The sequence below is a fragment of the Triturus cristatus genome, chromosome 3_1, assembly GCF_964204655.1.
Source record: "Triturus cristatus chromosome 3_1, aTriCri1.1, whole genome shotgun sequence".
Lineage (NCBI taxonomy): Eukaryota > Metazoa > Chordata > Amphibia > Caudata > Salamandridae > Triturus > Triturus cristatus.
In genome coordinates, this window is record NC_140583.1 from 509875812 (window position 1) to 509898168 (window position 22357).

The 22357-nt window shown below is 42.8% G+C and overlaps 1 protein-coding gene across 4 annotated transcripts in view; it reads left to right on the forward strand.

Moving 5' to 3' along the window:
* Window positions 1–18156, forward strand: part of ARPIN (actin related protein 2/3 complex inhibitor) — a 132730-nt gene extending 114574 nt beyond the window's left edge. For all 4 annotated transcript variants that reach the window (XM_085644412.1, XM_085644413.1, XM_085644411.1 and 1 more), the window contains one exon: window positions 15888–18156. In XM_085644412.1, coding sequence (XP_085500538.1) covers window positions 15888–15896 — 9 coding nt within the window. In that variant the 3' untranslated portion in view covers window positions 15897–18156. The remainder of the gene's footprint in view (window positions 1–15887) is intronic.
* The last annotated feature ends 4201 nt before the right edge of the window (window positions 18157–22357 follow it).

Consider the following 22357-nt stretch of genomic DNA (forward strand, 5'->3'; position numbering starts at 1 on the left):
GACAGTCTAAGGTCATAAGATTCCCGTCTACATTTTAGAATTCAACAATAACAGAACTTTGTTCTGCAAAGCATGCTTTGATATTTATTTTTCCAAATAAATGATGCCATAATTTTGCATTACACTGAGGGAGTTGTGCCTTTAGTGATGTTTACGTAAAACTAATTTAGTGAGTAGTATGGAGAGGTTATGAGATTTTTTAATTCTTATAATAGTCTGGCCAAGTGATACTGTCTACAAGACCAAAATAATGCATCCTATAGAGTAAACAATAGGCTGGGGACAAGATTTGTGATAAGGGAGGTGCTATTGAACACGCACATCACAGAAGATCACCATAAGAACGACGGTTTCTAAAATACCAAAAGTTCTGACATTATAAAGAAGTTGAAATATGCTCAGGGCACAAACTAAACAGTAAAAGAGATAGATAAGCGACAGATCCCGGAGAATGACGTTCAGTAGAAACTATTCAAGGCACCTATACGATGAAAAGGAAATTAGGGCTAAATCACTGGAAAATAGGTATAAAAAAATCAGGATTCTTAACCAGGCTCATATTTTGTACCTATTCTAAGTCCTACCATTAACCAATCAAAGGTAGATAAGTGAAAGACAAACTGTTCAGCTTACTTTGAGTTGTTGCTCTAAATATGTTATACCTGTTGTGCACGTTTCTACTTTCATGTTATATACCATCCTTTTGTTTATTTTTTGAACAGCACTGACCAATCATAATTGCTGCTCCTGCAAAGCATTATACCCACATGCATGGCCACCCATGGCAGCCCTTAAAAAACACAAAAGGCTGCAGAGCCCCGGAAAAGGTGTATATGTTCTATAAATTGCTTCCCAGCGACTGAGAAATTACAGGGCACTTGGCAACATTACCCCAAAAAGGAAACACTCCCTACCATGAACAGGATGAGTGGCCTTCTTCAGGCCATTAGGCTGCAGCTGAAACATACACGAATAATTGTAGGCAATAAGGATGGATGCATTGTGGTGTTCAGAGAGCAGAGGCACTTTGGGGCATTAGAACTGGGTACATTCTCTTAGTCCAGAGAGTAGCTGATTCTCTGGCCCAGTGATGGGCAGTAGTCTCAGAGAAGCACACAATCTCTGCATCAGTGCCAGCCATATTCTCTGGCAGAACAACATGAACATTTGCAGGAACAGTGACTTGCTCTCTAGCACGGTTTCATTGGGTATATTCTGTGGCAGGAGGCAAGATGGCGTCTGAGCAGCCGCCGCTGTTGCAGCTCTGCTGGTCCGGCCCGAGATGAATTTGGGAAAAAACCCTGTTATACTCTGAAATACCTAAAATAATTCTGCAAACTTAACTCGATTCACGAAGCAAGCGGAGTACCTTCACATTCCGACCTCTGTTGAGCGAAGGGAACGAGCTGTGGTGGACGCGACGCCGACGCTGATGCATCTTCCCTGGTTTACGACGCTCTCGACATACTCCGCTCCCGTATCCTTGGCTGCCCTGCGGCAGGAGTCTTCCACTGCGTGCTTGCTGGTGGTTTTCTCTGTGATCTACAGAATCCTGCCGAGCGCAAGGGAAGGGATACTGACACGCAGGAGCCGCAGTGTTTTTCGGATGGTGTTTGTGACGCGGAAGATACATTGTATCCAACATACAGAAGCTAAACCAGTAAGGATGGCAGAGCGGGGAGCGAAAGTAAATAAAATTAAAAGCACACAACTGATAAGTCTGCCAGGAAGTGAACTTTTATACCTAATGCAGTAACAATTGAAAATCGTCAGAAACGCCCTGATACACGTGGAGCCAAAAAATAGAAAACAAAGCGAAAAATCCAATTCTACAGAAAAGAGCGAGCGGATAATCATACAGGGGAAAAAAACACAAGTAAAGATCGCTAAAGGGGCAGATAATGGTCAGCTTACCCAAATGCTCATGGTGGACAACCACTGATCTCCAACATATTCGCTCCGATAAATGGGAAAATACACAGTGTGATGGTGGGAGAAGTGGCTGACACAGACGGTTCGAGTGACCAGACAGGTTTCATAGAGTCTGTGCTGCCATCTGAAAACACAGTGGAGATTAAGACACCAATTTTTAAATCTAGTCCAACTACCAGCTTGAGGATGGCTCAGGAAGATAATGGATATAAACTTCCACTACCCTGCCCCATTGTTATCTTGCAGAGTCCACAAATTCCCAATAATACTGCAGCGGAGAAGGGCGATATGATTAATGTAGATATGGTGGACATGATAAGGAAAAGAACCTCGCTCTCCCGCCACAAACGCCGGACAATATAGATAAATTCTATTCGCTCACGGATGAATCTGAAATATCGGATGGAAGTATACCTGCCACTATTGAAGGTGGAAGCCAGAATTTGGATAGTAGCACAGACCCAGAGCTATCCATGAGACCCTCTGCACAAAAAGAAAAGTTGAGAAAGAAATCCAGTCAACATAAGAAATGTGAGACTCCTGATCAGGACAGCACGATGGATCTCAGATGGGATTATTCCACTTCCCAACTATCAACTTTGACAGAACCAACGATGTGTTCATAAGAGAGTCATACACCGACTGGAGGTACTGTCGATGGGGTGACTGATTCAAAAGACGAACCTACTTTGTCAGAAGTGCTACAATCCATTAAGAACTTTCAAGAGGAGGTCACGATAGACAGCCGAAGATTGCTCCTCGCCACGCAAAAGCTTCAGGGTACCATCAGGAAAGTGGGTAAGATGTGCTGAGATTGCAGACAGAATGGCCTCAGTCGAAGTACGTACTGAAAATCGTGAAAAGGATTTCGTAACTCTGAAAACGCAAGGTGAGGAACATGACAGCATAGTCCAGGACCTCATGCTCAAAGTTGAGGAGCAAGAAAACAGACTACGCCGTAATAATCTACGCGTTCTTGGTATTCCGGAGGGAGCTGAAGGGAATGACCCTAAAACTTTTATGATCACACTCTTTAAAGGAGCTTTTCTGGATTTACATTCATGGGACTGGGAAAAGGAAATACAGCGAGTTCATCGCTTTCCACTAACAGCAGTTAAACGATCCAATACCTCCTTGCAATATCCTTGAGCTATGCTAATATATTTTGGTAATTTTGTTGCGGGAACTGCTCTATGATCTTGCAAGGCCCACAAATAAGAAAGAAGTTAATGGCATCACATTTTTTACTTGGCTGGATTTCGCCCATGCAACTGTAGAGTGTAGATTGAGGATGAGACCACTCGTTGCGCCATTTCAACAACTGGGTGCCACAGGTTTTCTACAGAATCCTGCTCGCTTAAAGGTTATATTTAAGGGAACTACACGTAGCTTTGTCTCTGAAATTCAGGTGCAAGCATATCTGCGAGAGATTTCTGCCTACAAATAAGATAAAGCTGATGACTTAAGACTAATTTTTTTTTTTTTTTTTTTTTTTTTGAAAACCTTTATTGACAATTCAATAAGAACAAGTATGGGCCTACAACCCCCCGGGGCCGGCCGCTAAGCAATCAGAGCAATAACGACAAGTATAAACACAGGCAGCACTTCAGGGAGCAAAATCGTACAACTAATACTGCGAACAGCGTAAGTAGGGCACCAGGAGAAAAAGGTTTTCATTTTATGATGAAACAAGGCAGAAGGATCAGGTGACAAGCAATTTTAAAACAACGATCACGGATATGCAGAGTTATGAACGTTAGCGATTTACAGCAATCTATTCGGTCAATGGCGCAAACACAAGAACATCAGGATGGAGAAAAACATAGTCTACAGCTGCGCCCACAGTCCCCTGCCAGAACTCCCCAAGAACACCCCGGAAGTTGTGAACACATGGAACGGCAACGAGGCATAGCAAAAGGAGGTGTATCACGCTGATCCCAGAAAAAGAAAGACAAAAAGAATCAGAGAAGAAAAAGGAGGCCATGGAAAAAGATAAAGGAATACACAGTCCCCTCCCCCAACCCCCCACCCTGCACCTCTGCAGATGAGTACGGCCCCCCCCCCCCCCAGCAGTGTGCCTGTCGCCCTGAAACCAGACCCGAAATGTAGGAGAATAGGGAAAAAGAAGTAGGAAAGGACCCCCACCAGACGGGGGGTAGAGAAAGTACTTATAAACTGGAGGAGGGCCTTCATAACAGACCCCCGGCTTCTCCCTCCCGCACGGTAAGGTTCCCCTAAAGTGAACAAGGAACAGCACAAAAACAATCTTCTCAAACCACGATGGGGAGCATTATGCGTCTATTGTGCCAGTAGCCATGTCAGGAGAGCACACCACCCCAAGCCCGCCCGTCCACTAGGCGACCACCCCCGAGGGGCCAGCCTCATCCCTGACCACTCAGTGGAATTCTGCCCATGCCAACCCCTTGACCCAGCACCATACCCAATGTTCCTAGGCAGAGGAATATCCAACAACGACAGAGAAGCGACGCACACAGGTGGGGTGGAAGTCTCTGAGCATCAACACAGTCCGCCGCGTGAGGAAACAGGCTTTCAAGTGCTGCCCTAGGATCTGCACTGCACGCAAGGTTCAGGAAGGCAGAAGCAGCCAAAAGAGACATTAGTTGCCGGAGTTGTCTCTGGGTCGCAGGAGGGCATGCACGGGATGAGGCCACCACATCCCACTCAGGTCCAACGCCTCCGGGACAGATCAGGCCCTCAGAAGGTCGAACACACTGTAGCATACTGGCCGGGGCGTCCAGTCGTGTACTAACCTCAGGGGGGGCCGCCACAACGTCCTCCTGCGCGCAGTGTGGGTAGACTCTGTGTTCGTGCGGACAGGCGGGCCGCCACTGCCCCAACTCCGACGCCACACCATCAAGCTTACTCCCCAAGACCACGAAACCATGAACCAAGGAGGAGTGAAGAGTACCAAGAGCCTCGAGGAGGTCGCCGTATCCCAGCTCAGCTCTCTGTGATCTCGCCGCCACACTCCCAAAAATCGTACGCTCACAGGCCCGCTGCGGTCCAGCGGACAGGATGGTAGGCTTCATCGACCCAAGATGGCCGCCAAGTATGCCCGACCCTCACCGGGGCCGGGACCCCAGGGCAGGCGTCGCGATGACCCCGTCGCGGGTGACCGGGTTCCGGGGGCAGACAAAAAACTATCCGTGGTCACGGGCAACAGTCGTCCCCTCCACGGACCAGCTCCCGTAGAAATCCGGGGGCGGCCCGCAATGATCGGGGCAGGATACGGACGGCGGCCGGGCAGCTCACCAGCAAGGCAGGGGCAGTTACCGGAGGATCTAAGATTTGCACCCCCGGTCATGCACTCGGTCAGCCACACCGGGCAGTAGAAGTGACCACGCCGAAATGTAGGCCGAGTTTGGCACCGCTCCGGTGGGCCGACTCCACCCAGTCACCACCGGCCGCTGTTGTCGCACTGCCACCCGGCCACGGCGTCCACTCGATGTCCCGGCTCCAGGGCCGCACAGGCCGCAAAGTTCAGATGCAGTTTTCTCCGGCGATAGCACGGCTAGAAACCTCGGAGTCACACAGTCGGGAGCCCCTCTTCTTCAGAAACACGACCACGTAGCACAAGTTGAGGATCTCAGGCAGGATATCCGTGCGGGATGCGGAGGCTCACGGAGCCGGGGGTCTACGCTGCCGTCCCGGTCGCCATCTTGGCTCCTCCCCCAAGACTAATTTTTGATTATAACTATGTGAAGCGGACTTTGGCTATACTCTCTGAGTGACTTTATTTTCCTTATTCTTTCTTTAAGGAGATATAGTTAAATTAGTTTCTCCTTTTTCTTCTCTCTCCTTCCCATTTTACTGATTATTGAATTTGGCGAATCTCTCTTTAAGTCAGAAGGTAACAAAATAAGGTGTATTGCTGTGAATTTAACAAGGTGGTATTTTAGAGGTATTGTGAAAGTAGAGAGATTGGACCGGGGAGGGGCACGGGGCTACTACTGCTCAGGTGTCATCATCCTGGCTCATCATGCGGCAGGTAACCTCAGTGGTAGGTGGGGGGAGGGTGGTGGGGTCTGAGGGCGGGGGTCTAGAGGGAAAGGGGGGAAGAGCGGGAAGGGGTTGGCACTCTGGGGACGGGCATTAGGGTTGTTTGGTTTGTTTATTATGGCTGAAAAATAGCATAATTAATGAGTAAATTGCGTATAGCAACAATTAATATTTGTGGTCTTAACGACATTAAAAAACGGCAGAATGCTTCGGTGGGGCTACGGTTATTAAAAGCTGATGTAATATGCATGCAGGAAACAAATATAGAAAGAGCACAGATACATCTTTTGGAAACACTTGGATATACATTGGTGGGGGCCACAACTTAGAACTCTAAGACACGGGGGGTATTAATCTTGACAGCTGATCGCTCTATTCAATTCAATCGAACAATAGCAGATCAGAACAGGTGGTGGGTAATTACAGAATGTCATAGGGACAATGGGGATCCAATCACAATATGCACTATTTATGGAAGCACTTTAGACGATCCAACTGTATTTCATTATATAAATAATGAGTTAGCTGTGTGTCCGCTACCCGCTACCCCTAGTCATGTGTGGTGATTTTAATATAAACCTGCCTGCCAGTCAAAATGTGGCCCTTGATAATGGTTGGGTTAATAATGGTCGGAAACCCAAGGTCTTCAGAACCTTTAGGACTCTATGCCGTGAGCAAGCACTTTCTGATGTCTGGAATTGGCAAAACCCCATGGACCCAGGTTTTACATTCTTTTCTTTCCACACAACAAGCATGCAAGATTAGATTGTATATTAACATCACATACTAACCTCCATGCATGTTCAATTGAAAAAGCCCTGCGCATATTGGCTGACCACAATCCTCTAATTGTAGAACTTAAAGGATTTGGCTTTAGGATTGTGGGTAAGTCCAATTGGAGTTTTGAGCGATCGCTACTTCTGAATGAGGAATACTGCAAGCATATGAGGAAGCGAATACCCCTATTTCTTAAGGAGAACATAGGGAGTGCAGGGGTGGATATAGTTTGGGACACTTTGAAAGCAGGAATACGGGGGAAACACTTAGCTTTTCGTTAACTATGAATAAGGAAAAGTGACATTAGTTCAATAATATGCAGGGCAGCTCGGCTGCAGCAGAAGATTTGATTGTAGCACTTCAGGATGGTAGAGACGCCGCAGAAGCACAAATGAAAGTGATGGTAGCTAAGTCAGCAATTCTTGAAATAATAACAAAGAGCAGCAGATAGATTAGCGGTGTGGTGAGAAAAGGCATATGAATGTAGCGAGCAAGTCGAGCAACATCTTGCAACTAGAGCTAGGCAAAGAACAACTCGGAATATAATAGCAGAGATCAATGACCCTGTGAGAGGAAGAACTAGAGATCCAGTGTGTATTAGTAAGGTGTTCTACTCATATTATCAAAATTTATACTATGAGGATATCCCTGATAACCCAGGAGATGTTTCTTTATATCTTAATCAAGGTAAAGTGGTACAATTGGCCGAAGAAGATCAACAGCAACTAGAGGAACTTCCCCAGTGGGTGGATATTTTGCTTTGTATTAATAGCCTTCCGAGCGGTAAAGCCACTGGCTTGGATGATATACCCTTAGAGATTTATAAAACATTTGCCCCACAGTTGAAAGATTTGATGTTGCAATTAATTATACATGTACCTAAAGGAGGAAAACCACCGCAGTCCTAGACATTTGCAAAAATTATTGTTTTTCTCCAAAAACATTAATCACCACTGGAACCTAGCTCTTATCGACCTATTACATTAATTAATGCTGATAGTAAGATCTATTCTAAAATTCTCACTTCTCGCGTAGCTACTGTCATTCATAAGGTTGTCTCACTGCGACAACATGGTTTTATACCAGGACGTAGCACAACTGATCATATCCGTAGAGTTATCTTACTATTTGATGCCGCTAACATTTCTGGAGAGCCAACAGCACTTATACTGCTGGATGCTGAGAAGGCCTGTGACAAAGTCTCCTGGCCTTTTTTAAGGGAGACCCTGTCGAGGGTATAGGCAAAGGGCTAATACAGGCCTTTAAAATGATATATTTTCATCCTAGAGCAAGACTTTCTGTAAATGGGGTTCTCACAGACTCATTTGAAATAACTAGAGGTACCCGACAGGGCTGCCCAAGCTCGCTGCGGTTGTTTGCACTTTACATAGATCCTTTTTGCGGAAACTTGAAATTAACAGAAGAATTAGGCCTATCGAATCTCAGGGTGGGAAAACTAAAACTTTGGCCTATGCCGACGACATTGCTATAGTCACTCCTGATCCTGAAACAGCTATGGTTGAGATTGAGGCGGAAGCGGCGAGATTTGGGCAACTCTCGGTGTACTCTCTTAATGGCACTAAAACCCAAATAGTTTGCAGCAATATAAATATGGATAATAATGCGAGACGGGTTGAAAAGGCCACATATCTTGGGGTTGATATCCTGGCCAATGTCGATAAAAGTGTTGACGGTTATATTGATGCTTTGATCATTAAAACTGAATTAATGAGACTACATAAGTTACACCTGTCGATTATGGGTAGATGCAATATAATTAAAATGCTTTTTTTCCCTAGATTTTTGTATTTTTTAAGGGCAATTCCTTTAGAATTCACTAATTTGTGTTTGAAAACAATTGAAGATTTATTTTCTCGATTCATTTGGGCATATGAAAAACCGAGGAGAGCATACATATTTTTATCTTTACCAAAAGAAAGGGGAGGCTTGGCACTACCAAATATTAGATTACACTATTGGGCCACTACCATACTATGTAATCTAACCCTCATATCTTAAAAGCCAATAAATAGTATCATTGAGGACATTCCTACGTCTATAGAACTTATAATGGGCAAAGACGCATGGGGGTGGCTATGGAGATTCCTGAATGACAGCCACTACAAGGAGATTCGCTTTAAATCATTAATAGGTGGGCACACAATTATGAGATTAGTTCGGAATCTGCTAGGGCTGGGCCGACTGAATCACTACACACCAATAGACAATAATCCTAATCTGCCAGAAATATTTCAAGATTTTATCATTAAAAGAGGGTGTGATGCTGGCCTGTCCAAACTTGTCTATTTCTATTCTTTAACCGACATAGCTAGCTTTGATAACCTTAAGGAGCTACATAATTTGGATTGGAGAGACTTTTATAAATACCTCCAGATTTGAGATTTTCTAGGCAAAAAAGGAGGAGGGTCAATTGGCTTCGCCAATAACGAGATGATAGATAGGTTAAGGAAAAATAGATCGGTTTCTAATGGGGTCGTTTACAGCTATTTTAATTAATTAAAGCCGGATGACATGGAGGCTCGAGCAATCAAATGGAAAACAGAGATAGGCATTCAGGAAAATTAATTTTTTTATTCAGTCGAATTAGCGCAGAAAATCTTAATTCCAGCTCGAGTCCAGGCACAATATTACAAATCCTGTTTTTCATTTTATTATACCCCCCAAAAAATCTCTAAATGGGGGACAGGAAAAGGAACTCAATGTACCCGATGTGCACTGTTAAAGGCGGATCTAGATCACATTTTTAATTCATGTAACTCTTTAAATAGTTTGAAACAGGGAATTTCTAACTTCTTTAAGGAGGTGCTAGGGGTCGATTATATTCTCTGTTCGTCTTTGATTGGACTTAGGGTAGCTCCGCAATTACAAGGGAAGCCAGGAGAAAAACTTGTGTTTATAGGTATGGCGATACTGCGTTTGTCTGGCTTCAGCATGGTTGGATCCAACCCCCCCTAGTTTCCATCAATGGCTTTCTCGTCTATTGGCAAACTATAATTTCGAGAGAGCTGATCTATGAAAAGAGGGGATTGCGGGCCCGGACTAAAGGCTTAAAAATTTGGGCACCACTGACTAGATGGCTCGAGAAGTATTAGCGAAGCTTTTCCTGATTTAATAATAATTCGAAGGAGTCCATCTCCTTATGGGTGGGGAGGGTGGGGTTAGGAGCGGAAGGGGAGTGGGGTGGGGTAAACAAACAAAATGTGCATAATTTATATACTTTTTCCAATATTTTTCTGAATGTCTTTTTTTTATTTCTTTATTGATTTTTATGCATAATGAATTGTAATAATTGCTTATTGTATAATTATGCACAAATAAAAAAGTTTAAAAAAAAATGGTATACTCTTTTGCACAGTATACCAATACATAGTATTGTTGGATTCTGCAATACATTACTGAGAGGGAATTATTTAGGGCATAATAGTTTGAGGACATGTTGACATATTATATTCTGTTGACAGTCATAGTATTTGTTTGTACCTAGCACCAAAATCTTCACTATGAAGTTTTGAGGACAACAGTCTCGGGGTCTTCAAGTCGTTTTGTGGCGTAATATACTGATATTATAGAGGCATTTTCGGTGTAATAATAATGCTCCTAAGGCATATGTCACAATTTTTACTTGCCAGCTTCCTAAAGGCACATGAGCAGACTCTTTGCTACTTCATTCACTGTATTTTATGGATATAGGGGATTGTGTGATAAAATATGCTGAGGCCTTACGCCCATATTTTGTGGCATATAATTTTGCGGAACACTATGTGGTACATTATCATATTGGACTGTCCTCTCACAGTCTTGCAGAGTCAGATTTTCTCATAATACCTTGGCGCAAAAGTTTCTGACACAATATGTTAGAGATCCATGGTCAGATGTATCAAAATATCGGTCGCAAAAGATGGTCACAAATTGCATACTGACCTTTAGCGACCACTCTTTAATTTTGTGATACAGCCTATACTAATATTTTTAATCACAAACGTCCAGTCGTACGGGGTTGTAGAATAACTTGCCTAATTAATCTATATACTGTCTTGCCTCAATTCCTAATTAAGGTTTTGCAGATATAAAACAACAGTACAGCCATAGAGTACGATTGGGTTTTGATACAAGGATCTGAACGACGAGTGTCAGAAATTGCTGGGCTCTCCCATGTTGACAAACAAGATAGCTACAGAAATCAACCATGTAGCACAGACCCCATTCGAAGAGCACGAATCAAGGATAGGAAACATAAAGACCATGGGACAGAAGCACTGTCTGCAGTAAGGACGGAAGGGACTGTAGGAAAACAGTGTGGTCCATGCACTTATGTCCGAATCATGTGACCAAAGCAAGGCTCCAGTCCTCCTCGCTGAGAGTGGGGGGGTCATTGATAGGTGTGTGTACCACATTGTAGCACTGAGCCAGTTTGAGCATGATGGCAGTGAAGGTAAAGCGCGGAGGGTGGCGGCATGGATGGGAGAGCCACGGATGGGAGCCCCTCTTTTGGGAGGAGGGGTGGAAAAGTGTGGGGGAGGGGGAGGTTTGCCTGCAGGGGGTTGACTCCCAGGCTCCAGCAAAGGGCCGGGGGTCATCCTTTTTTGTACATATCAAGGAAGACTTCTCAAAATTCACCAAAAGCTCTAGTTCATGGAGAAGTGACCTAATTAGCCTGCCATCCTGGTAGAGGCGCACTACGATGCGTTTCCTCCTTACATTAGCAGCTACTACTGCTATGCAGTCAAACAAAACTCGTGTAGCATAGTTCAGGCTGAATGGTAGGCCCTGCAAGTGCTTAAGTAGCATGGTTCTGAAATGTCCGAATTGTTTTTGTTCAGAAGTCTACTGCACATAGCCAGTTACCTTTCTGGATGCTGCAGAGACAGCATCTTAGAGTTTACGTAAACATGTTTCCAAAGGTTAGATCTAGAGTATGTCTTAAGCCTCTGTCTTTTTTCTTTACCAAAGAGTTACTTCAAAATAGTCCTCCTTTCTTCCTTCCTTGTCACACACTGGGGAAACATCCTGCTGGAAATAAAGTAGATCTGCTTCGAAATTGCAATCTGCCCTTTCTTCATGATATCCAGGACCCAGGTATCTATGGTTCTCTATTCCAGGCAAGATAGTTAAATAATGTATAATCCACCAGTGTTCTAAATAGTGGAAACGGGCAGGTACTTGCTTTTGGGCGCCAAGGAAGGGTATTTGCAAGGGCTACATCTTAGGGAGCAGAATAGCTTCTTCATATAGAGAAGAATTTAGGTCTTGACATCCCCCTTGCTAATGCGAATGAGAGGCTTTAAAGTTCTGAAACAATTGTTCATTATGGCCGACCGGTTGAATTTAATAGGTTGTGCTCTCATTTCAGCGCCAGGACACTCAAAGTAGCTGTGTGCTATATAGGTGCTGTCATTCATTAGTTTCCAAGCCCACAGATATAAAGATGTTTTTATTTATTTTAATAATGTGTAAGGCACAAAAAACTAAAGTAGTCATGTCTAGGTGACTAAATCATAAAGTTAAAAATCAAACATTAATGAACCCCCAACACATATTGATATAGACAACGACCAGGGTATCTTGGTTATGCAAAAGGTTTGTATTAAGAATTAATCAAAAAATGTTTACAATATTAATGGTTGCTCAAAGGTCCTCACCCTCGCACCTTTGAGCAACCGTTGATATTGTAAAAATGTCTCGATTCATTCTTAATACGTTGTACGTTCTACTATTGGCCCAGGTCCAGCTGTGTACTGGGTATACCCTATTGTTATGTGACAAAAGGTGACTAAATCAGCAGTGTAATAACCTCCTATATGGTGCTGCAAAAATAGGCCAGACCGATCATTTGATTTACTCATAGTGTGCTCAAGCATCAGCCAGTGCGCTCTTGGGGCTGTGCCATCAGCTGAGAACAGCTAACCCACAATAGTGATGTGACTGAAGCTACGAAGTTTGACGGATGTACCTGAGCGAAAATATTTCGTTCTGGTTCACCATGGCCATAAGGCTACTTGAAAAGGAAAGTCTAAGTGGTTTCCTAAAAGATTAAACACTTCTGATTGGTCTCCGTGAGTCTGATAGTTCATCCCTGTTGTAACTCTTCCTTCACTTGCCAGCTTTCCCTGTCCTCGTCCTCTTTCTCCACTCTCTTCCATTCCTTACCTCTTAGTTTGTTTCTAATGTATTTTGATTGCGGAGGGGATTGTCAACCACCTTACCTGCGTGTTATGACAGTTGTTGTATTTCTGAGGTATTTGGACAGTGAAATAAAGAAGAACTTTCTCTAAATTTCATGTGGTCTTCGTTGCAATAGCTTCACAATTAAGCTACCAGACAACGACTTAGTCAGCCCCCACAGCACAACTTGTTTTTTCTTTCAAATATGTAGAAGAAACTAGTCAGCATTTTCCAATACTTTTAACACAGAAGGACATCGATTACTAGTTCCTTTGTAATTTATGATCCCTCCACAAACATCCATGACTATAACTGCAAACCTATAGTCCTATTCCCATTTATGTTTGTTTCTAGAAATATATTAAAGATGTAGACTCCCTGACCAAAGATTATGAGTGAAACAATATCTGTTAACATTTTTCACAGACTCAGTGGGGCATTTAACTTAATACACTTCAGTACCAAAGGCTGTTTTACAAATGACCCTGGGGGCGCAGCAGACGTGTGCGCCTGTTTTGTGCACCCCACCAGACACTGTAGTATTACAGGATAAGGCACACACACTTGTGTGCCCTATCCTGTAATACATATAGGTCCGATATACATCTAGCACAAGCGCTATTCTAGCTGGCCATTCCCTCATTTGCATGGGGCTTAGCCACAAGCAAATGAGGGAATCACTTTGCCTGTGAGCTATATGATGGAAGTGGGTGTGGAGGCAAAGAAACCAAGATGTGGTATACAGTCAGTGCGTCTCCTGAGGGTAGCCCTCTAAAAGGATTTTAAGGGGTCCCGTGGACCCCAGATATCCCCCTCCATGTGGGTACAGCCACTCACTGCATCCTCCTGAATCTCTAACTCCTCTTTGAACTGCAGGTGGGTACCGCATGCACAGAGAAAGAGGACCAGCTGCTTCAAACATCTGGTGCATCCTCAAATAATATGCTGCCCTTACTGGGTAGTAAGAGGGCGAACTATTCCTGTTTATGCATGGTGCACCTGTGTAAAGGTGCGTCGTGCGCAACCTGGGACAGTGCACCCTGTTTATAATACGGGCCCAGGTATGACACTTTGAATGTAATTTCCCTGCTTACTGGTAGTCAATGTAACGACTTTAACCCTGTGACATGTTATATTTTCCTGATTTGAGGATGCCTTCCTTCTGCCATGTGTGTTTTTGCATTTTGCAGCTGAGCCACTGGCTGCTTTGTAATTCTAATGATAAAAGCATTATTATAATCAAGTTTTGAATTGACTAAACCACCATTTAAATTTTGTGTTGTTTTTTTGTTCGATATATGTATCGGTTTCAAATGTTTCAAAATGCTACAGACACAAAAGTAAGCTCTGCACCTCAGGTGACTCCGAAATTGTTCGGTTTATTATCTAAAGAAGTTGAAATGCTGATTAGTATATGAGGTTGAGGGAACTTGTCACTATTTAGGAGCCTTTGGCTCCAGCTCATGAGTAGCACCTCCGTTTATGCTCCACTTATCTTGATGCCACTAGTATTCATTCACAGAGCCATGTGTTATTGCAGATTAACTGCAGTTAAGCAAATCGTAGGGTGACACCGTAAGTCATGTCCCTGGCCATAATCTCTTCCAACGTTTAATACCATTTGGTAATGAGCTTACACCTTGGGAGCCCGTTGTCTAATTTTTCAGTGTAAATACTAGCTGATGATGCCCATTTTATTCCCTAATAGATCATGGTCAATTCCTGAAGAGGAATACATTGGCAATGTAATAGGGATGTGAGTGAGATCCCTATTTATAGTTTTTCTTAGCGTTTTGTAAATCTGCATAAGAAAACGAAAAACATTCACAGCACACTTTCAGACCCCAGTGCAAAGATATTTCATACATATAATTCATGGGATTCTTTTTTAATGTATTTGTGCACTACATATTACAATGTGCTGGTGTGTGCTTTTGTTTTTACTGAGAAAACAAATCATTACAATGACTTTAGTGCTCCTATTAATTATGGTGGTTATAAATGAAAAAATGCCAAACTTTACACTTCCCCGAGTAACCATTAATGAAAGGATTTTTTCTTTGAGTCCAACATAGATATTTTGACACAGGAATTAAAATGGTGTCAGAATATATTTTTTCATACACTGGCTCATAAATCCCAGCTGGTGAAGGTGCGATTTGGTGCCTTTATCTTGTTTTATTTGAGGTACTACCTAAATGCACATTAGTTTTGTCTTTTGTGAGTTTTGGCTATGACCCTTCTTTAGTGGGCCTTCATCAGAACTTTTATGGGCTCAGGTATTTTAGACTCAAAGCTAGTTTAGTGGGCCTTCATTAGGACATTTATGGAACATTTACTCTGCATTCCTGTTTTTGTTGTCTGGTGGCAAACTTTGTGAGTGATCACATTACATGGTATGTCGGCAGTAGCTTTATGGCCTCATAGGATTTGGTCTACCCGGAGGAATGCTGTAAACTGCCCTGCTAAACCTGTGGCTCCTCTACTCTATTCAGAGTCAGGGGAATCTCTGGGTTACCATCGCCGGTGTCTCCACAGGCTCCACTAATAGTAACCTGTTTTCTTGTGATCATTCAGCCACAGTACCACGGGGTCATAATGGCAGGGCGTCCGTCGTTTATTTTATCTGCCCATGTCTGTCATGTGATGCATGACGGATAAAAGCAGAAAAAAATGAAAAATGATCCTAAAGTTCATGGAGAAAACTGCATGTGTCTCGGGGCAGTTATTGTTGGTATACAGAAAAAAACTCTTGGTTAGGGAGTTTGTTGCCTGTGTACAAAAGTTTTTTTTGCTTTAAATGGCACCTGCTTGGCTAATCCAAGCTGAAATTAACCTATGTTATTGTTTAGTGATGGATAATGTAGTGCCTATTTCACTGAATAATAATATATGAAAAATGTAATGTTGTATATGCCGTTGAAGATTGCTGTTAAGCATTTCACTCATAAACCTTATTCCCTTCATTTCTTTAGGATGACTGATGGACATCCCTCAATTTCAGAAGAGTCACATACTTTTGACATTATTATTGGACCGCACTAATTATATGGACTTGGCAGCGCAAAATTAGAAGATGTCAGGACAAAAATGATAGCATTGTCTGAACAGTTCTCATTTATAAGTTTGGTTTTCGGCATACTGTTAGGGACTGGAAGGGTTACATTGAATTCTCCAATAATAGCTCACAATCATGTGCTGGAATTGCTGAAGCACTGAACTCAGCGTAGATGCCAAAGTGCAAACAAGCTCAAAACCCTCCGTATAAATGTGCCTATTGTTTCTGATACTTGACTCATTCTTACATTCGTCACTGTGTTCTGGTATTTACTCAGCAAAACTTTCTCTTTTCTCTTCACACAATCTCTGAGCTTTGAAACCTCTTCCTTTAATATTCTGTTCTCAAGTAAAGCTGTTTCCCAAAAGTATAAATGCACTACAAAGGGGTTTGATTTCTCCACTTCCGTTAATTCCTAAATCTGTGCTCATAAAACTTTTGTTTCTTTACATGTATGCTTTCCTTAATCATGTCTCATGTTTGCCAACTTCAGCAGAAACAACTCGTACATTCCAAAGATCCAGCTAATCGAGCAATGTAAACACTCATTCATTGACATCTATAAGATGTGATCTACATTTTTGTAGTTACTTTTGGGTAGACAAAACTTGGAACCAAAAGTGTGTGTACATTTTGTTTTTATTCCCTATATTTCACAAAGTAAGAATCCTTAGTCGATCTGACTTTATGCAGCATTGGGTAGCGCAGTTACAGCAGTAAGCTGATTTTGAAAACTGAGTTCGGAAAACCTACACTTCTACTTCAAGGTCTACCCCGCTATCCAGGAGAATTATTTATCCACAGAAGAAACTCCAACCCACATTATCAGAGCATTCAAGAAAACCTACCTTAGCTGTGGCCCACAAGGCCTTTGCTATTTACACCCATCTTATTCATTTTCCTGTATCCAGCTTGACCGCATTCCATAAATATGCATTTATAAGGCATATGCTATGCGTTCTAAGGCATAGGCGATTATAAGGCATATGCTAAATCTGTTTGGTTTCTTAAATTTTCTTAATTTAACATCCACATCATCACAGTTTAACCAAGGTTTAAGGACCACAAAAGTGCAATTGGTATCTTAGTATTCTGTACTAATAAAAGCTAGAATGAAAGACGAAAATGTTGTACTTCAATAAAGTTTGTAGTTGGCAAACTATGAAAAAGTGACCAAAGTGATACTGAGACCAAAACAAAAAATGTCAATACCCTGTTTTACTATTTGATTAACACTGCTTTATATGTTCAGATTAAGCACTTTGTCCATCATAGACGGTCATACTGAGGTAAACGACATTGCCTCTTTGGGTTGGTTGTTTCAAAAACCAAAATAATAGGTCATTTTTTTTCTTTATTGTTTTAGAACCAAAAATGGCCTTCTATCTGTAATAGATTAGATGCAGATAGCTAATTTATGAAAAAAATGATTTTACAAAGATGGTTACATACATGCAAATATACATACATAATGGGTAACTGTGCAGTGTACCACATGACCTAAGAGAAAAGGGTTTATGAATGTCACCCGAACCCAGAGCTGGCAATATAGGCCCACATTACTTGTGTGTTTTTTCCATATCACATGATTTATAAATTGATTGTAGCACTCTTTAGAAAGATTTAAAGAATTTGAGTGTCATCTGTTTCACTATAAAGTATAGGGAATAATTCATTTATACCGCTTTTCTGTGAAATATGTGCTTTGGAACCACTGGCAAACATTCAGTAGGAAGGCTTATACATATAATATATACCTAGACAAAATATTCATGTTTCAACCTCAGTCTGTTATATATTGATTTGGGGATTATTTGATGCATTTGACTAACCTTGGGGTAATTTTAATAAGTTCATCAAGGTTTTAGCTCAATTTAAGAGGAAGGATAACCATAAAAATCATAAATTGATGCATGACCTGGAGTAGTTTAGGATCTTGAATATATTTGAACACGGTTTGTTATACAGAAGTGATTGTACGCTTGGTCACATGCACAGTGGCCGGAAAGAAAATATACATATCAAATCAAGGCAGTCTCTTACACCTTGTTACATGCCTCCAGTTATACATAGAAATATGTACCGAGTTCAGCAATGTGCGACCTGAATAGTTTTTTCCCCTATATTTCTGTGACAAGTAACTTGATTGCATTTCAGTAAAATAAAAGGTATTGTTGTAATTCTAACTATTTGTATGAACACCAACATTAATTTTAAGTATCCGTTTGTTTGCTGAGCAGATATTTTGACCTCACTTTATGCTGCAGATGTCTGGTGCATCTCAGAGTTTCAGAGCTTTGTGATTGTATGCAAGACAATATGTATGTCATGCCGGGAATGCATGCAAAGAGCTTTTTAGCCACGATTCAGGACAACAATGTAAAGTGTAATAATAGTAAGCATATATGATTTTCCCAAATGTTAATTGTAACTAAAGTGTCTGTTCGAGGCATGTGAGCTGTAGATACACATGCTTTGCATACTCCTGCCATCTAGTGTTGGGTCTGGATGTTTGCAAGTTGTTTTTCTTTGAAGAAGTCTTTTCGAGCAATGAGGTAAGGTAACTCTTCTTTTTGGTCATACTGCGCATGGGCATCGACTCTACTGTTTTCTTTCCGCCATCGGGTTTGGGCATGTATTGCAGCGCTCCGGTTTGAGACCTTTTTTCGGCTGCCCTTCATTCCGCATTTCACTCTTCCCTCATCAGTGTTGGTTCGAACACATTTCATCATCTCTAGCCTGTTCAACGAAACCTCCACTTGACAAGAACTTTGTTGAGTAATCTGCTGATGGAACAGACTCCATTTCAGTTCTGCCCTCAGTGCCACTCTAAGTACCCACGCACAACCTGCACAAAGTCTGTAATCCACCCCCACAGTAAAGAGAAGAACATTATGATGCCCGTCGGTCGCTTCGATCCAAGAAGACCTTGGGAGACCGTTAGGCTCGACAAAAAGAGAGGCAGAGCATTGAGGACACTCCCATTATCTACAGAGAACAAGATATCGAACAGGAAGATGTGGAAGCAACAGCAGCCGAAGAGGAAGAAACTTTTTCTCTCTGAGACTTCGAATCTGAACTCAAAATCAAACTGGAGTCCCATGATGTTCCAGCTGGTCAAGGTGCCGTGAGTACCCAAACCCCTTTGCCTACACAAAAACCTGCTTCCACCAAACAAAAGGCTTCTGGGCCACTATTGCCATCTGGCCATGGTAGGCACCTAGATTCTGCTTCCAGGGCCCTGTCTCCAGGTCGGCACCGAAAGCACAACTAAAGCCTTCCGGTTCAAGACAAGTTCTTCATCCAGATGATGGGTGCATCATAAAACCTGCGCTACCCCCACCCTCCAAAATTAAGATTTGTTTTTTAAAGATCACTGTATATAAAATTCCTTTGAACAAGGACATTTCTACCAGTCCTTTTCAGCATATTGCTCCTTCCCCACCACCACCATCTTCACCTATACCATTAATATCTTATTCACCAGGAAACCCTTTAAACATTACACCTCATGGTTCTCCTCACACAGACCCTGATGCAGATGGAGGGGATGACATCTATGAAGCACCACCAGACCCATGGCAGGACTACAATGTATACCCTACAGGAGACACAGATTCTGATCTCTATCCTGTAAAACCTTCACCTCCTGAGGACAACACCTCATATCAGGAGTTAATAGCCAGAGCAGCTTCATACCATGGGGTCACATTACATAAAGAAGCGTTAGAAGAAGACTTTCTATTTCAAACATTAGGGGCTACACATAAAGCATCACAGTCTCTCCCAATCTTAAAAGGCATAAGGCATCATGCAGAGGTTATTTTTAAGGACCCTGCACGAGCACACATTATAACACCTTTGGTTGACAAAAAATACAAACCCCCACCATCTGACCCAACATTTATTAGAGGTCAGCTTACACTAGATTCTTTAGTAGTGTCTAATGCTCGTAAAAGAGCAAATTCAGCTGATGCACCACCTCCAGACAAAGAATCTAAATTAATATATGCCTCAGGCAAAAGAGTGGCTGCTCAATCAGCAAACACTGACGTATTGCTAACACACAAGGTTTGCTTGCCGGTTATGATAGAGCCCACTGGGACGAAATGGAAGAATTAATACAATACCTCCCAGAGGAACACAAGAAAAAAGGACAACGATTCGTGCAGGAGGGGAAACTAATCTCAAACTCCTCCATCAGGTGTGCACTAGATGCTGCTGGCACTGCAGCCAGAAGAGTCAACACCAGCATTCTCCTCAGAAGATACACATGGCTGCTTATCCCTGGTTTTAAACCAAAAGTCCAACAAACAATATTAAATGCTCCTTTTGATAAAGAATATATTTTTGGACCACGAGTAAATGAACACTAGAAAAGATGAAAATGGATACTGAAGTGGCTAAATCGATGGGGGCATTTCAGACACCCTCTAATAGTTTCCTTTTGTCACTCATTCATAGGGGAAGTTTAAAACCTGCATCTGCAGGTGCCGAAGCATCTTCATAATAAAAGGGCCTGTGTTCATGTGCTTGTGACCAGTTATGTACCCACCACACTAGTGTCAATGTCATTACTTTATTTATCATGTGGGCCTAGGGCCCACAACTTTACATTGGCAACTAGGTGGACTGGACTCTGCATGCCGCATCAACTCTCTTCTCGGTCTACCAGGTACGATGGTCTCCGTTCTGGCCCATGAGGCCCATGCGAGGTGGTGCCATACAGTGGATGGTGTTGCCCCAGTGCTGATAAGGTGGCACCACAACCATCAGAGCTGTACCAGACGGGGTGGGCATATGCTGTGTGGTGCCAAACCCCAGACAGCGCTTCCTCCCCGTCCCGTGAAGGTGTACCGTGGTAAAGTCAAAGTGGCGTGCCAGAGCTGAATGTTGGCCCCGCTGCCACGGCAAAAGGCTAAAACAAAATGACTGCCGTGGCCGCCACCTTGTGGTCACAGGCTGAAGATAGAGGATGTCTCCGCTAGGAAGTGAGGTGTTTAGGTTGCTTCTCCTTTCAACCCCACAACAACACAGCAAGTGTCTATTGCTGGAAAGAGAGAGCGCAGTGCAGCACAGCCAAAAGAAAGACTGCCAAGTCAGGTCAGCTCCCCGTACCCGGAAATGACCTGAGGCTGACTGGTGATCGTGACAAGTGCAGGCAATTGACAGAGGATGCCCGCTAGATAGCAGATATACCCTCCAACGATGGAAAAGGAAAGTGTAGGGCCAGCAGCTGTCCCACAAAGCTGGGCAAGAAGCGAGTCCTGTGTGAGGACCATAGAGAAGCCTAGGCAGGCACGGAGAGTGCCGTGCGCTCTCTTGTGGCCGTCTGTTACTGCAGCAGGGAAGAAAGGAGCCTGCCTCCCGTGGCAACAATATGGCACCCAGGGGTGCAACGCCCATAGGGCCGAAAGGGCTTCAGATTCCCTCCGTCGTGTATCTCAGCCGAGCTGCTGCAGCTTGAGCTTCTGTGGGCTCGGCTGGGCAGTGTCTGGAGTCTTATCTCTGGCATGCCCGAGTTTTTCATAGGTCTTTGAAAGACCATTTGCATATTTACATACCTTTGTAAACTGTTTGATAAGGCTTAGTTTTTTTTGGGTTCCAGTACCCCGTGGCCCCCCACTCTGCCTATTCCTTACATTTGGATTTTACTTTCACTGCCCTAGTGTGAGAATGCATTGCATGAAAATAAAAATAAAGTAGGATTGCAAAAGAAAAATACCAGCCATATGTTGTTTAAAGCGTCTGCAAAGGCCTCGGCTTGACACTAAATTGGGTTATAAATAAAAACATATGTATTCATTTGTAATGTGACTTTTCTGTCTTTGTTATGTTTAATTATCATCATGGATCATTCAGGGTGCCTTAGAACACAATTAAAAATGCTTTCTATTTATATTTGCTGTTCTAAGTATGCGCAGATAAGTGCTGAAAATAGACTTTAGGTGACTTCTAATTTTTGTAATGTCTGGGACATCATTATAATGAGCAGGCAGTCCTAATCACAAGACTGTAAGTTTGTTGAAGGATGAGCACAATATTTATTTCCTCCACCCTCGGTCCCTGAACAAGGCCAGACTGGGAATGCAAACTCGCCTTGGCAATTGAGTCGGACTGGCCGCAGGGGTGGGGGTTGTGGTGTGGTAATCTGAAATAATTTCCGTTAGCATAGGCTGAAGCCATCTTGGTTGTGGCATCCATTTTGTTAGCTATGAAATTCTTCTGTGTTCACTGTTGCTTGCTCTTCTATTCTTCTTGTGTCATCAGCTTTAGTTAACTCCTTCTGTACTGAGCCAAAGCAATGTACGTGCTGAGGAAAGGCCTGTAGCTGCTAAAATGCACCTGGTTAAAGATGTAACTGTCAATCATTTGTGCTGTTGTAAA